The 16486-nt window shown below is 43.3% G+C and overlaps 3 protein-coding genes across 4 annotated transcripts; 2 read left to right on the top strand and 1 right to left on the bottom strand.

Moving 5' to 3' along the window:
* Positions 1-272: 272 nt before the first annotated feature.
* On the bottom strand, positions 273-7694 carry tatdn3 (TatD DNase domain containing 3). Its single transcript, XM_044049617.1, has 11 exons — positions 7489-7694; positions 7217-7249; positions 6836-6909; positions 5919-6009; positions 5492-5554; positions 3973-4082; positions 3318-3373; positions 3118-3230; positions 2842-2925; positions 2167-2373; positions 273-476 (listed from the first exon to the last, which is right to left on the bottom strand). Exons 1-10 carry the CDS (start codon positions 7543-7545, stop codon positions 2239-2241), a joined length of 816 nt encoding a protein of 271 aa, XP_043905552.1. The 5' UTR covers positions 7546-7694; the 3' UTR covers positions 273-476; positions 2167-2238.
* A 27-nt stretch (positions 7695-7721) lies between these two features.
* Positions 7722-10939, top strand: nsl1 (NSL1 component of MIS12 kinetochore complex). 2 transcript variants are annotated; one of them, XM_044049615.1, is made up of 7 exons: positions 7722-7937; positions 8676-8748; positions 8847-8977; positions 9110-9164; positions 9470-9592; positions 10206-10273; positions 10362-10939. In XM_044049615.1, the coding sequence occupies exons 1-7, from the start codon at positions 7749-7751 to the stop codon at positions 10623-10625; spliced, it is 903 nt and encodes a 300-aa protein (XP_043905550.1). In that variant the 5' UTR covers positions 7722-7748; the 3' UTR covers positions 10626-10939. The 2 variants fall into 2 exon arrangements, with proteins under 2 accessions (XP_043905550.1, XP_043905551.1); XM_044049616.1 differs by lacking the exon at positions 9470-9592.
* Positions 10940-11189: 250 nt separating this feature from the next.
* batf3 (basic leucine zipper transcription factor, ATF-like 3) lies at positions 11190-13766 on the top strand. The gene is made up of 4 exons (XM_044049835.1): positions 11190-11953; positions 13260-13364; positions 13458-13502; positions 13626-13766. The coding sequence occupies exons 1-4, from the start codon at positions 11897-11899 to the stop codon at positions 13764-13766; spliced, it is 348 nt and encodes a 115-aa protein (XP_043905770.1). The 5' UTR covers positions 11190-11896.
* Positions 13767-16486: the final 2720 nt, after the last annotated feature.

The following is a 16486-nucleotide window of genomic DNA, read 5'->3' on the forward strand; positions in this document are numbered from 1 at the left end:
CTTTCTGAAAATACGCTGTAAATACGGAGTAACTCATCCTGTCCAACATAGAAGGATCTTTGGAGAGGCTTCTTCAAGTTTCCTGTTGCCATGGCAGCCACAGCATCATGCACCAACCGTGGATCATTTATTTAAAAGGGGGAAAAGAAACAGACGGAGACGGAGAGAAGAGAGAGGAGGAAAATGTCGGGTGAAGCTGTCGTGGAGCTGAACCGTGTCAGGGAGACGTGGTGTCAGGTGGACGTGAAGCCGCAGCAGAGTTGGGACAGAACTCAGAGGAGACATTACCGTCAGCACCTGAAGACGAGCACGCTGCTCCTCAAAGCTCTGACCGGAGCCGGAGCGCCACTCCGCAGGAGCGTCCGCTCAGAGGAACCTCCTCCTCCTCCTCCTCCTGCCAAACTCCCAGAGAGAAGACACTTCAGAGAAAGCCGTGAGACATCCGTCCACTCACTGCGTGTCCACAGCAACGTCCTCTGTGAAAAGAAAATTGCTATTTATTTATTTAAAAAAGGTTGAAAAAATTCACAACTGTACCTCTACAACTGTAATGAGGTGGAAATAGAGATTTATTTTTTTAATCGCAGACAGGACAGTATTTTATACTGAAGTGATCGTCTTCTTTCTTCGTCTGTCTCAAACCGTTTGTCTTTTCCGTCTCTTCCAGGTAAAACTCAGCTGGTGTGAAATGTGATGTGACTCAACACAAGCAGCAAGTGTTCAGGTGTTCAAGATTAATACGACGACAACAATAACAATAATTAAAAAAAAGGCTCAAAATCCCTGAGTAGATTTGTCTTATTTACAGAGCGAGCAAGCGACAGACAGACAGACAGACAGACAGACACTGTCGCTGTCTTTCCTCCGTCAACATCCGACAAAACAATTGTAAATATCTTGGGTCAGATTATAAACTTTAGATATTTACAATTATTTTGTCAGAGGTCGACGGGGATCGAGTTCCACATGGACAGCGAGTCCAAGCCTGTGGCGACATCCAGTCGATTGAGCTGTCACTCAAAAACACAGGAACCAATCACGAGCAGCTTCCTAAGGCCCGCCCACAAATAAAACAAACACAGTGCGATGGAGTGAGGGAGCATAAAGAACAAGCGAGGGAGCGTAAATAACAAGTGAGGGAGCGTAAATAACAAGTGAGGGAGTGTAAATAACAAGTGAGGGAGCGTAAATAACAAGTGAGGGGTGTAAATAACAAGTGAGGCGTAAATAATGAATAACAAGTGAGGGCGTGAATAACAGCGAGGAGTGTGAGAACAAGGGCGTAAATAACAGCGAAATAACAAGCGAGGGCGTAAGAACAAGTGAGGCGTAAGAACAAGTGAGGCGTAAATAACAAGTGAGGGCGTGAATATGTGAATAACAAAGAGCGAGGAGTGTGAAGAACAAGTGGGGGACCGTAAAGAACAAGTGAGGGAGCTTGAAGAACAGCGAGGGCGTGAAGAACAAGCGAGGGAGCGTAAATAACAAGCGAGGGAGCGTAAATAACAAGCGAGGGAGCGTAAATAACAAGCGAGGGAGCGTAAGAACAAGTGAGGGAGAGTAAAGAACAAGTGAGGGAGAGTAAGAACAAGTAAATATAAACACAGTCACTGAAATGCTGTCAAACTTTATAAATCAAAGTCATTATCATTATTCTTATTATTATTTATTAATGTGCACAGTGTTGGTGTGAACTACGATGAGACATGCGCTCCCCTGGAAACATGATTTGTGAGATTTTGGGGGCGTCTCTAAAATATTGTTTTTTGATTGATTTGATTAAGATTTGATGCGTGTGTGGAGGTTGGAGTGTATATGTGGTGATATGAGCTGACTTAAGGTAAGGAGACGTACAGGCTTGTAATCACGGACGTGTTGACTTGAGTATGTACCTAAACCGTGTCGTCCCGAGGCGAGTAGAGCCGGTGGAAATACGCCTCAAGTCCTCGCTCTGAGGCACGCGCGAGTGTCCGTCCTGCAAACCGGGGTGTAGTTTGCACACTGGAAGTAACATCTGATTGGATTTCGATGTTTTGAAAGACTTTTATTACTTTCACGGAGTATGTTGCTGGGGTAACTGACTCAGCGTTAAGCTGAACTGGCTTTGTGAAAACGAAAAACCAGAGTTTCCCTCATCTCAGGGTTAACTAAGAGTTTTCACTAAACCTGCTTTCTGAAACGGGCCCCTGGTCGTCAGAGATCAGGTCCAAAACTGTTGCGACTCGAAGAGGCGTGTCCTCAGAACTCGGCTCCGGGAAAGAAGAGTCTTCTGGCGTTCTGCGCCGTGACAAACTGAACCCTCTGAGGTGACAGGCCTTTGATTTTGGCGACATAAGCGCAGCAGAGAACAATGTTGCAGGGCTCGTTCCTCACCTGGAGACAAAAGAGAATGAGACACAACACAATTACTGCTTCATCCAACCCTAAACACTTCAGCTGTGTCCCGGAGAACGTTTGGTGCCGAATATGAAGACATTTCCTTAAAAGATATACTGAGATTACAAACGTTCACATTCTAATTAGGGCTAAAACAATTAGTCGATTACTGCATAAATCATCAACTATTTTGATGAATGATATGTCGGTTTGAGGTTTTTTTCATTTTTAAGACAAGTTTTTTAAGACTTTCTGATTTTCAGCTTCTTATATGTGAATATTTTCTACTTTCTGTCATTTTTCAAATTCTTAAATGTGAATATTTTCTACTTTCTGTCATTTTTCAGCTTCTTAAATGTGAATATTTTTTGATTATTGACTGTTGATGTAACAACAGGCTCCAGTGTTTGTGTAACATCCAGTCTTTATCGTTCATTTTAAATAATCAGAAAAAAAACAACATACATGCGCGCCGTCAGGCCCCAGAGCAGGAGAATCTGTTTCCAGACAGATGTTGTCCAGTGGAATCCGTGCAATCAGTTTGTCTCTCTGTGGTAAAATAATAATAAAGAAAACATCAGGAGAATTTAAACCCAAAAAACACTGGTCTTCTCCTGTCCTCACTGCTGGAGACAGGAGGAGGAGCTGAAGTGGTCTACACAGCTCCGGCAGGCGGCGCCACGCAACCAAAGCGACACCATATTGGCAGGAAATGACAGTTTATCTCCCTCCATGACCCACCTGTTGGTTCTTACAGACGGCAGGCGGGAAGGAGAAGTAGTAACCGGCGTTCACGCCTTCCAGAGCTACCGACGGCTTCCCCGCAAAGTTGTGAAGCAGAGCGCGGCCGATACCTGACGGAGAAGAAGTCACGGAGACGTAACGTCCGCCCGTCTCCTCTGCAGCAACTGCGACAAACACTGTGAAGCCGGAAAACTCACCTTGTGCTTTCATGGTCTCTATGGTGACTTGAGCAGCTGATCGCGAGTGGACATTTCTGTGCAGCAAACAGGAAAGGAAGAGTAAGTCATCGGCATCTTCCTCATCTCCCACGCCAAACCCCATAGGGAAAATCAGTGATTTTAGCTCACGGGGACACAGGAGCTGCTGGTCTACTGCTGCCTCGTGTGGTCACTTTGTGTCACTGAGGTTAATCTGAACAAAGGATTTCAAATGCCGAATTGACAAAATAAGACATTTGAACTCAGCGATGGAAACAGCAGTGGATCAACAACTCCTGTGTGCTGTGATGTTAAAATCACTGATTTTCTCTATGGGCTTTGGTGTGGGAGAAACAAACCAGTTTCCTGTTGGAAACGTCAGTTTAACATTGAGATACAGTGGCAAACTTATCCTTTCTTCTGTGTGTGTGTGTGTGTGTGTGTGTGTGTGCGTCCGCTAATCGCAGCCATGTTTTCTTTGAGTGTGCACCTGCTGCTTTTTACCACAGGGAGCAGCAGAGTGCAGTCAGCCATACAAACATACAGTGAACTAAGTGCTTATTTGAGTTTACCTGCAACAGTTCCTCCATGAGGTGACTCTGCAAAACCCAGTTTCAAAAATAAATCTTCAACTTCAACATCTACTCTCACTCACACAGGAAGGTCCAGCTCTTTGGCGACGTCGAGCTGCTTCACAAACACGGCCATTTGGTCGTCTCTGTGCTGCTGAGTGGGAGCGCACCACGGCGTGAAGTCTAAACCGATCTGTGACGACAGAGAAGACAAAAGAAGAGCATCTACACTTGTTAAAGCGGCACATTTAAACGTGTTTTTACCACCTCGTACAACAGACACTTCCCACACCTCTGTTAACAAATACAAGGAATTGTCAAGGACTTTGCAGGACCAATTCCCTCAAATTCAAGGACTGGAATGAGCTGACACAGCTTAAGGTGGAAGAGCTTATAGTTGTGTATCAACGTATGTCTTGCTCAAAATTCAAGCACTTTCAATGACCCACGTTTATTTGGGTTCATTTTCAAGAACGTTCAAGGGCCTTGAGATACTTGATTTTCAAATTTACAAACTTCCAAGGATTTCAAGGACCTGTTGGAACCCTGAATCGGGAGACAATTACCTAAAATATCAAATTAACTTAAAAACATTTGTGCATAAAATACAATTAAAGCACTTTCAATGATATATGTCTATTTAGGGCCATTTACTTTCAATGAACCATGTCTATTTACAGCAACTTCCAAAAAAATTTCAAGGGCCTCGAGATACCTTATTTTCAAATTCACAAACTTTCAAGGACCCGTGGGAACCCTGAAGGACACATCAGCAGCAGAAGACATTTACCTTAAATATCAACTACACCTTTTTCTTGCAGACAATTCAAGCACTTTCCATGACCCATGTCTATTTGGAGCAATTCTCAAAAACTTTCAAGGACCTTCAGACACATTGTTTTCAAATTGACAAACTTTCGAGGATTTCAAGGACCCGTGGGAACGGTAAATGTAAAGGAAATTGTCTCCTGCTGCTGATGTGTCCTTCAGGGTTCCCACAGGTCCTTGAAAGTTTGTGAATTTGAAAATAAGGTATCTAGAGGCCCTTAAATTTTTTTTGAAAGGGCACATTGGCAGTGGGAGACATTTACCTAAAATATCAAATTAACTTTAATTCAAAAACTTTCAATGACCCATGTCTAGGGTCATTTCCAAAGACTTTCAAGGACCCTTGGGAACCCTGATGAAGATACCCTTGATTATTTTAGATCATCGACACCCGTTGTTGGATCATTTCTAAACGAGGCAAATCCTGATGTCAGAGTTCTGTTGAATTCACGTGTTTTTATTTTAAAAAACAACAAAAATGTAGCCTGAGGCGCGTCATGTGATCATAAAAGACAGAGAGAGGATTTAGTCTCATCCTGCAGACGAATGAAAAGCTGGAGCTGATCCATAAAAGCAACACATCATCAGCTGATGCCTGAAATGTGCTCCGACACACACACACACACACACACACACACACACACACACACACACACAGTTATGACAACTTTAATCCTCTTTTCTTTCTTCTGGAGTCACATTAATGTTTGGAGTGGGAGCACCGCTGTGTGTGTGTGTGTGTGTGTGTGTGTGTGTGTGTGTGTGCGCGCATACCTCTCCAACAGCAGTGAGACGTTCTCTGTGTTTGTAGATCAGAGGCAAAGCAGCATCCAGGTCCTTTAAAAACACAGCACGCCCACATTAATCTCATTTTATTCAATCTACCGGATTAAACTCATGAAATGAACCCATAAATGATGATGGTGTTATTTTGCCTGTAATTTAATCCCGAACACTAACTCCTACCTCGAGGACTCTGAACGTTGAAAGAGTTTCTGAATGTATTGATCTAGTTTTATTTTCAAAGTAACCATCAGTTCATGGAGAAAACAAAAGTTTGTAGATCTGTAGGAAGCCTGAATAACTTGTTGCTTAAAAGAGAAAATAAATGAGTTGCTCTCCTCCTCCTCCTGTGAACCTTCACCCTCTGACCTCCTGACCTCTTCCTCCACAGAGCAGACGGGGTTTGTGTGATCACCACCTGTAGCCTCGCGCTGCGCTGCCGTTCCTGCGGCTCCTCGCCGCCCTGCAGAGGGTGAACGCCCAGACACGGAGAAACCAGATCTGGAAAACTGTGAGAAATAAAACACAGAGGACAAATAAACACAGAGGACGACCTCCAGCAGAGAGCAGCTGTAAAAGGAATAATGTCAACATTTTCACTCTGAAGGCTTCACAAAATATTCAGACGCCTTTCACTTTTTTGTTGCAGCCCGACGCTACCATCGTTTAAATATACCCAACTGATCGAGATCAAGAAAAATGACAGAAAGTAGAAAATATTTACATTTAAGAAGCTGAAAAATGACAGAAAGTAGAAAATATTCACATTAAAGAAGCTGAAAAATGACAGAAGTAAAAATATTCACATTAAAAAGCTGAAAATGACAGAGAAGTAGAAAATATTCACATTTAAGAAGCTGAAAAATGACAGAAAGTAGAAAATATTCACATTAAAGAAGCTGAAAAATGACAGAAAGTAGAACATATTCACATTTAAGAAGCTGAAAAATAACAGAAAGTAGAAAATATTCACATTTAAGAAGCTGAAAAATGACGAAGTAGAAAATATTCACATTTAAGAAGCTGAAAAATGATAGAAAGTAGAAAATATTCACATTTAAGAAGCTGAAAAATAACAGAAAGTAGAAAATATTCACATTTAAGAAACGGAGCGTGGCCGTGTCAGTGATTCAAAGATCTTAATTCTGCAATAAAAGCGTTTTGTTTTTTTTTCCTATAGGAAGAAGAACGTTGTGGCGCCTTTTCTTTTCTCAACATTTTTCCCTGTTTGAAAATTAAATATCCTACATGTTTTTATAGCTTTCACCTCGTCTGTTTATGCATTTACCGCTCAATAAAAAACAACAAACACACAGTATAAAATAGTGCACAGACCGTTGTTGCAGCTGGAGAACTCTGCTGAACTCCCCGACTCCCTCCGTGACTGCAATGAGAGTCTTGACCCCGGCCTTAAAACACACAAAGAGAGACAGTAATTGTGATATAAGAGTTTTCTCTAGCAATAAAACAAAAGAGCATTATATATGTGATATTTCTATACATGAGTTATGTTTTCTGCTCATCCAGACGTTTAAAACCACAATTAACCCCATAAGACTAACACAGTATCACCAGAAACACTGTCAACATATACTGCATATACGTTTAATAATCTACAGTGTTACTCTGTGGCGTTTCTCTGCATTGACTGTCCTCGTACTGGAGTCTTTTAGCTCAGTATCGGTGGTGAATTTCTCAGATTAACTGGAAACAGACCTGTCTGGTCCTCAGGATCACATCCTCCACATCCTGCAGAGCAAAAAAATAATAATGTTGTAAAACCCTGCCGCTGACTGCTATGTGATTACATTTAACAGCTTAAAAATAAATATAAAACCCAATTAAATGACACAAAATTGGGTGCAATAATAACCAGGATACAGTACGTTTGTAATATTCATGTACAATGAACTTTCAGCTAGTTTTCAATGTGTTATGTTAGTTAGCTTCGCGTTCACAGCCTCATGGAAGTGATTTTAAGAGCCTACCTCCTCAAACTCACGGGCTGATATGTGACAGTGGCAGTCAACAAAGCCATATTCCATTGAAAAGTAAAAAAAAACAAAAAACAAAAAAAACAAATTAAAAGCGCTATTGTTGTCCTATTATTGTAGGTGTTTGTACAGGGAACTCTCTGTACCCGTGGCTAGCTACAGGGGACGGTGTTAGCAGACGGACAAGGAAGTTAAAAACATTTTCCGGGTTAAAGTGGGTAAAAAAATATAAACAAAGTTGGCGGTAAAAGAAAATGGAAACTGTGGAGAGAGAAAAGTCGCTCAAAAATGAAACGGAGCAGGAATACAGAGTCAACGTGACATCGAAAAAACGACTCATCGAGCAGATGAATAAATATAAAGAGGTTCTGAAAACTGCGCTGGACGGACAGACGGAAATGGCCGAAGAGACGAAGCGGGTTTTACTGCAGGAGCTGCTCGCGGTGGGTTGGACTTCACCGTTCATTCTAATGTAGATTAATGTAAACCAGGCAAAGTAAATACGCAGTTCCTGTAATTCCTTGTTTTCTGAATCGACCTTGAGTAGCGTTGAGCATTGCAAAAAACAAATCCCGTGCGGAAAAGATCAGATTAAATGTTTGTTTTGCGGTCAACCTCCACACACAAACAAAAAACATAATTTAACGAGTTTTAAACATGTTTAAACGCACGGATAATCTCGGCCTAACATTAATTGACGGCAGCACAATATTTATTTAAAAACCAAGCAATTTCTCATGTCAATGTAGTGTTGAGTCCACTTTGAAGAATTAAAATGTTTGAAATGAAACGCCACAACGATTCCTGATCCATGTGTTGTGACTTGAACAACAAAAATAACAGCTTTATCCAGTACTGAAACGATGTTACTTACAGTTATGTGGGGTTTTTAATAAATCCTTCTTCTCTGTAAATAAAACAAAAAATATCACGGTATTCATTTCAACACAGTCAGCTGTAACTAGTTAGTTAAAAACCTAGTTATTATGGATCAACTTGTGTGTCAGGCAGCGCGACTGCTCCACCAAGTGGTGAGAGGTTAGAAAGACAATATGATTTTTACTGTGAGTAAAAAAAAAATCTTTTTAAAAGTTGAAACCTCATCCGACGATGAACATTGAAAAAGCTTAAGTTGTGATCACAGAAGTTGTGGTTTAATTTTCTTTAAATGATCTGTGCAGAATTTTGAAGCAGCTGTTCAGGACAACGTCTTAGTGAACGGAGAACCGTGGGAGGAGGCACCTGATGAAGAAGGTGATTCATTGTCTTCCTCGCTTTCACCACTCCACTGTAAAATAAAACATGACAAACCTCTTTCTCTGTTTCTGTGTCTCTGTTGACGCACTGAGCAGACGAGGAGGCTTATGACCTTGAGGGTCTCCTGGACGACACCATCGTGGAGACCACCAGGAGGCGCCGCACGTACCCCAGACAGATCCTGCCCCACGTGGTTCACTCCCTCAAGGCTGAGCGTAAAATCATGGTCAGTGTCGGAGTCTGTGTGTGTAAGAAAAATGTGGTTTATTTACTAAACGAGGGCCGATATCGAGTTTCAAGTTGTTTGGTCCATGTCTAACACATGTTTTCACTGTTGTCTGTGTCTTTCTTTTTTTAGGGCCTGTATGAAGACACAGTGAAACCCCAGGAGATGGTCAAAGACCCAGATCAAGGTATTGAACATAATCTGATCCAGAAAATGTTGGGAAAAAAAGAGTGTTTTTCAAACCCGGAAATGATAACTATTTACATTTAAGAAGCTGAAAAATAAAATAAAAAAACACTGAAATTGCTCCATAGTTGCTGCTTTTTCTTTAAATATGAACTATTTTAAAGTTCTAAAAAGACACTTGAAGACAAAAACAGACGTGATGATGTCACCATGTTGACCTGAAGCCCACTAACAGAGATTATTGACTCCAGTGGGTTCCCATAGATCTACAGTGATGTGTATAACTGGACCTTTTCTTGCTGTCAGATAATCGGGAAGAACTACTTCCCTTTAAAGTCGCACGTTTGAAGGTTTCGCCGTCGCTGAAAGTGACAAAAATCTCAGTGCTGCTACTCGTTGTTTCTGCAGCAGCTTCTGGACAAACTTCAGGTGAACCAACAAACGATTAGAGCATTTAAAGCATATTAAAGGAGCATTTAGATAAGAAATAGGATCTAGATATAATGTACATCTATATATTTATATGAATTAACATGACAAATTCAGTATAATCAGGAAAGATTTGTCGGTGTTTGGGTGAAAATGATTCTAAAGCTTGAAGAACAACAGAAAAACTGACTGAAACAGGTGTTTAAAGGGATAGTTCAGGTAACAATTTATATAATAAAATCTAAGATATCTTAAATCTAAACTACAGGATTATTAGAACGTGTTCACTACTTAATTTGTGAACACTGGTCCCTGTGAGCTGGTCTACTGCTGCCTCGTGTGGTCACTTGTAACACGTTTGAAGTTACTGATGGAGGCAGCAGTGGAGCAGCTCTGGTGTCCTCGTGAGCTAAAATCACTGATTTCCTCTATGGGAGAGTGAGTGGTGATCAAACTCCAGTTTCCTGTCAGCAAAACCGGTCTCACAGTGAAATAAAGACGTCAAACATGGTCTTAAAGATATTGTAGACTACCAAGTGAGTCACACGTCCACCACTTTAAACATTCCCAAACTGTCCCTTTAAGTTTGTATTAATCCCGTTTGTTTTGACAGAGAACATCATGACTGATTTGTCAGCAGCGGCTCCAGGGATGGTGAAACAGGCCATTCAGGTTATAAAGGTAAAACAGCAAACGTGTGTATAATTAACTCGGTTTTATTTATTTAAGATATTCTCCTTAGTGACACTTTTTCTTTTTGTCTTGACAGTCAATCAGCACTCTGCAGAAACAAGCTGAAGGTCTCTGTGAAATCCTCAACATGAAACCCAGTCACACCACGCTGGAGATGGAGAGGGAGGTGTTCGGCTACAGTGGCCAACCAGACGCTCCTCCTCCTCCTGAGGAGGGCGTGGCTGCAGAGAGGCACAGGCAGCCAATCAAGAGAGCTGTAGAGGAAGCGGCAGCCACAGGCTGCTACGTGCCGCTGGCAAAGAAGCCAGACTGTCCTGCAGGAGGCGACAAAGTGGAATGACGCGGACTTAATGACGCCGCAAGACTTTTTAAATCGCGTACAGTCAACGCCGTCTGTCTGTTTCAGTTTCAGTGCTGCTGGGTGACACGACCACAAGAGGGCGCCAATCTCCCTGGAACAAAACGAGTGAAAACCTCAGCACTTGTGTTTCACCTTAAATTTCCTTTATTCCTCGCCGTTTGGCAATGTGCGATTAAACAAACAATTTCACCAAGAATCTGACTCACCATTAAGATGTTGATGACTCGGTCAACAACATAAGAACATGTTTATGTTTTCATCTCACTGTTAGACATTTATAAACCACTCACTCTCCCACACCAAAGCCCATAGAGAAAATCAGTGATTTTAGCTCACGGGGACACAGCAGCTGCTGGTCTACTGCTGCCTCGTGTGGTCACTTTGTGTCACTGAGGAATGTCTGAATGAAATATTTCAAATGCCAAATTCACAAAAAATAAGTTTGAAGTTAGTGATGGAGGCAGCAGTGGATCAACAACTCCTGTGTGTTGTGATGTTAAAATCACTGATTTTCTCTATGGGCTTTGGTGTGGGAGAGTGAGTGGTTAACAAAATTCAGTTTTCACTTTTGTTAAGTGGTTAAAAACAGTTTTTCCTGACAGTGAGATCCTTAAAATCAAAGAAATATTAAAAAATCTTATGTACAATAATAAACACATTTAACACTTATATTAAGTAAATTCAAGTTTGTTAACCATTTTCTTTTCTTTTTTGCCTGTTTGAAATACAATTTCACATTTAAATGTTTTCTGTCACATATCAGTTTATCATTTAAACAATCTGTAAAGAAGTTTACTGCTAATATAAACTTTAATATTTTTCAACCTGTACTGTGTAAGTGTGTTTTCTACTTTGAACCTTTTTTTCATTCCGACAGAAGGAACTCGCACAGGAGTGAAAATGAGACTTTGTGGGTTTTAGTGACGGTTATTTTTAGCTGTGGGCTCAACGTTCACTTCGTTCACGTCGCAGTGATGACTTGTTCATTTGGTGGTTGGACTGAGATTAACCACAGTATCATAGTTGGTTTGAATTTTTTTTCAATCATAATCTCACAAAATCCTGGTCAACCACAGCCGCAGAGTCACATGACTTCGATGAATCGTACTCACTGCTTCTTCTAAAGTGGCAACACGGGGAAAAAAAAAAGTGAGAAGGAAGCTGAAGTGAAACCGAGCAGCTTCAGCTTCAGCTTCAGCGGACGCCTCGGTCGTCAGTGTCACTTGTGTCGCGGCGCTGATGCAGCTGTGATGTCAGAGCGTCTGGAGAGGAGCGCGAGCAGCAGTGACCCGTGGGACACGTGTGAGGTAGGACCACAGCACACCGAGGTCAAAGGTCAGAGACTTGTAAACATCGTGCATAAAATGAAAACCACAGACACAGAAAGATAAATGGATCATGACGTGGTAAACGCGTTCGCGCTCATCAAGACTGACGACGTGATCTGTGTCTGGAGAGTTTGTCGTCTTTAAAAAATTGAGTCTACGTGTATAAGGTTTGGAAACAATGATTTAAAACATTGACAAAGTTAATTAAATATTGATTAATTATTAGCTCCACATAATTCTCGCTCTGTGAAGAGAGAGACGGCGTTCGTTAGCTATCATAAATATAAATATACATAATGCACTTTGATTAAAGTTAGTTATCGTAAATAACTGATATACTGTATATAGTTAGCTAGTTTAAATATATAGTTAACTCTAAGCTAGCATAGGTAAGAGTATGGTTACCTCGGTTAAATAGATGGATAGAGTTAGCTAGATTAAATAGATAGATAGATAGCTAACTCTAAGCTAGCAAAAATAGAGTAGATATGGTTAGCTTGCTAGCTTAAATAGATGGATAGTTAACTCTAAGCTAGCATAGAGTAGATAGGGTTAGCTAGCTAGCTTCAATAGATAGAGGTAGCTTGCTTAAATAGATAGATAGCTAACTCTAAGCTAGCGTGGATAGATTGTGTGTGTGGTGTTACGGCTGCATGGAGACCACACCGTAGTGTCAAAGTTTAAGTTACATTTATTAAAGTAATTTAGGTGGATGGTCAAAGGCGGAGTCCCAAATTACCAGCACATGCGCAACCCGCACGGAACAGCGGAGCCACGGTCGGAACAGCGGAGCAGCGCACAGGGCAGAGCTCAGCAGCGCATTTGCAGAGAAATCGCAGAGATCAGAGAGCGCTCGCGACCCATGACCCGTCTCCTTATAGGTCAATCTGTCCAATTAGGCCCGTCCCATGCAACACACACAGACACGGCATACACAGAGGGACAAAGTTCCAGAGGAACTGACAGGATCGTAACAGTGGAAACAGAAAAGTGTCCACAAAAGGTTTCCGAAGTTTCTACAGCTAAAAAAAACACAAAAACCAATGGTCCTTCAAGAGTGAGACAGAATAAACGTCTTCTTGTCTCCAGCCGTCCCTGCTCTGCCGCTGTAGACACACAAACGCTCCCTCAGTCGGGTCTGATCGTTTGTTCATGGAAAACAAACCGAGGACGAAGAACGACAGACGTTACGTACTGCAGCTTTAGCGTCACTCAAATTAAACAACGAGATGACGGTAGTGTGTGTGTGTGTGTGTGTGTGTGTGTGTGTGTGTGTGTGTGTCAGTGCTCACAGGATGAAGGCAGGATGATGAAGAGGAGAGAGAAGAACAGAGTAGCAGCTCAGAGGAGCCGCAAGAGACAAACACAGAGGGCTGACCTGCTGCATCAGGTGACTCGTTGTTTACTTCAGTTTCACACATGAATGTTTGAAAATACTCATGGGGATCTCCTCCTCCTCCTCCTCCTCCTCCTCCTCCTGCAGGCTTGTGAACTGCTGGAGCAGAGGAACCAAAAGCTGAGGAGAGAGGTGAGAGTTTTTGTTTATGTTTTTCCTGAAGCAATTGTGACATTTTCAGACATCCTGAATAAATCAACGGAACAAATTAAGAGATTAATATAATGAATAAAATAAATTAATTGTTGTTTCCAGGTCGACTCTTTGACTGAAGAACATCATCTTCTCACCGAGGCTTTAAAAGCGCATGAGCCTTTCTGTCCCAGCATGCACTGCTTCTCCTCCTCCTCTTCGTGCAGCCTGCAGCCTGACAACAGTGCCCCCTGCTGCGTCTGAGCAGAACAACACTCACACACGCACCACCAGAGGGCGCTGTTCAGCATGGCATGAAATACAGAGGCAACACTCACAGCTGTAGTGAACACTGCCCTCCAGTGGCCTTTTCCCCTCCTTACAGATTTACTTTTATTTTTCTTGTTGAATAAATATTTCTTTATTTCCGTCTATTTCCTGTAACATTTGTAACAAAAAAATAAACATATTTTCACAACTTTATGAAATAAATGAATGAAATAATGAATTTTAAATGATAAAATTATAAAAACAAACCTGGTTATTTTCCTCTATGGCAGTGGTTCCCAAACACTGGGTCAGGACCCACACATGGGTGGTGGGCAGGGCCGCCTTAACCTAATGTTAGGCCCTGGGGCTGAGAGGTTTTGGAGGCCTCCCATCCCCTCGATTTATAGAGTCTCGTTTTAAAAAAGTGTAATATATAGGTAATCTACATAACAAAATGCATTAGTTTCTTTCGTGACACAACAGTGAGTTTTCCCTCTTTCAGCCAGAAAACACCATAATATTGTTAATAACATATTACTGAGCCCACTTGAGCATGAACACAAAACAATTTAACAACCACACACAGCAACTTATGGTGATAATAAAACCAAAATGTGTGAAAGTATGATTTCAAACGATATTAGGAAAAACATCACCAACCATCAACTGTCTGATAATAACTAATAACAGCATAAGCAAAGAACAGCAACAGCTCAATGTAGGAGCCTCTTCTCTGGCCTTAGAGGTGCCCTGTGAACCAATCACATGCACCTGCACAAATGCACACACTCCATTCAGCACCATGGATAGCAACATGGCCTAATGCCAGGCACCAAAAAGATGAAACTGAGCAACATTTATAGAAGGTTTGCAGCATAATCTAGACAAACATCTAAGCAAATGAGAGAGAGGGTGAGAGAAAGAGAGCGAGGTGGACAACAGTATAATGCATGGGTTAGTAACATTAAACAGTTATAAATTATCTAGCGTATACAGAACATACTTGGCAAGACAAAACATGGACAACGATAGATTGATATTCAGGTACAGTTTCTACAGTAATTGTTAACGACCACATCAAGAGAGTATGTCCGATCTTACAACAGTTATATCAGTTAAGTTTAATTTATCTTAGTGTGTTAGTGTGTGTGCGTGTGTGTGTGTGATCGCGCATATCAGTGTATATGTGCAGGGGTTGTCATTAGGTGTGATTGGAATCTGGGTGGGGGACCGTGCCAATGTCCAGCCAGTCCCCAGCGACGGGCCGAAAATGATCCAGGCGCCTCGGGCACCCAGTAGCCGTACAGGGCAGGAGAGGCCCACCACCCCCAGGATAGCAATGCGTCCATCCCGCAGGGGGCCAGTCGGAGGAGTGCGAGGGAGAAGCACCCCCACCCAGAGTCGACCCGAGGGAGTCAGCGGCAACAAGACCATGGACAGAGGCCCAGCCACACCCAGGCAGGCCACAGAGGCCCAGGGTCCCCGCACCCAGAGCCCGCCAGCACCCGAGGGCAGGGCCAGCCCACCGCCGGGGGGAGCAGAGCCCCCCCCAGACCGCCCACCAAGGAGGCACGGCCAGAGACCCACCACAGTCACCCCCACCGCCCCCCAGAAGCCGACCGCATGCCCCCCAGCCCAGGGAGGGACAGGCGGAGGACCATGTAGGGCCAACAGCCAAGGGGGCCGCCAGAGACGGAAGAGAGGCAGACCCCCGAGCCGGTCCAGGGCAGATTCCCCAGGTAGAGGCGGGGCCAGTGGTCCAAGGACCTGCCGCACCCAGCCCCGTGGTGCCCCGGAGAGGGGCCCCCCAACATCCAGGAGCGTATGCGCCCACCAACAACCCCCGCCGGGTAAGCAGACCGCCGCTCACCACAGCACCTTCAGGGAGGTGCATCATGATGGGCCACAGCCATGCCTCCCGGACACCCCCCAGACCGAGCAGAGGGGACCAGATCCCCCACGTCCAGCGATGCCCCCCGGCCACCACTGCTGCCCCCACCCAGATCGCCAGTCCCAACACGGCCGGGGGGTGAGCAGACGTTAGGAATCGGGTGCTCAGGAGCGCACCCACGACCACCACCCCCGCACCCCAGCCCACCGGTGAATGATTTGGAGGTGTGTGCGTGTGTGGTGTGTGACATGAGGTCTGTTGGTATCTAATGTGCAGTTAAAATGGCGGGGGGAAATGTGGCACGGGCACCCCACTGCTGGCAGACAGTGGAGCCGTCAACGTGTCTCTCACCCAACAGGCCCTAATGTCTAACGTGCGATAAAATTAGGGGAAGAGTGGCAGATCATCGGGGGGAACGGACGGCGGCCGCATGATGTGATGGTCCCACCCCCCGACCCCCCATCAGCTCAGCCACACCCCCCCAGTGCCCTAGATGTGTGTGTATAGATGTATCACCCACGGTGGGAGTGGGCGTAGGGTGTTAGATGATATTTGTAACCAGACATTTTCATCTGGATGGATAGGTCTGCCTCCCATTTTGTGGTTGGCAAAGAGATAGTACAAACACAATTTTGGGAGACATAAGGTTTAGAAATTGTTTGATCATTGGAGGTAGTTCTAGATCCAATTTACTGGTTTTAAACCTCGTCTGGATTACAGAAGTTCTGAAATGGAATGAACTCTTTAATAACTCCTTTTCCCACAACTCTTTCTTAATTTTTAATTTTCTTTTCTGGGCACCACTCTCAAACGTCTTCCGTGA

This window comes from Solea senegalensis, linkage group LG17 (assembly GCF_019176455.1).
Source record: "Solea senegalensis isolate Sse05_10M linkage group LG17, IFAPA_SoseM_1, whole genome shotgun sequence".
In the NCBI taxonomy this organism is placed as follows: Eukaryota; Metazoa; Chordata; class Actinopteri; order Pleuronectiformes; family Soleidae; genus Solea; species Solea senegalensis.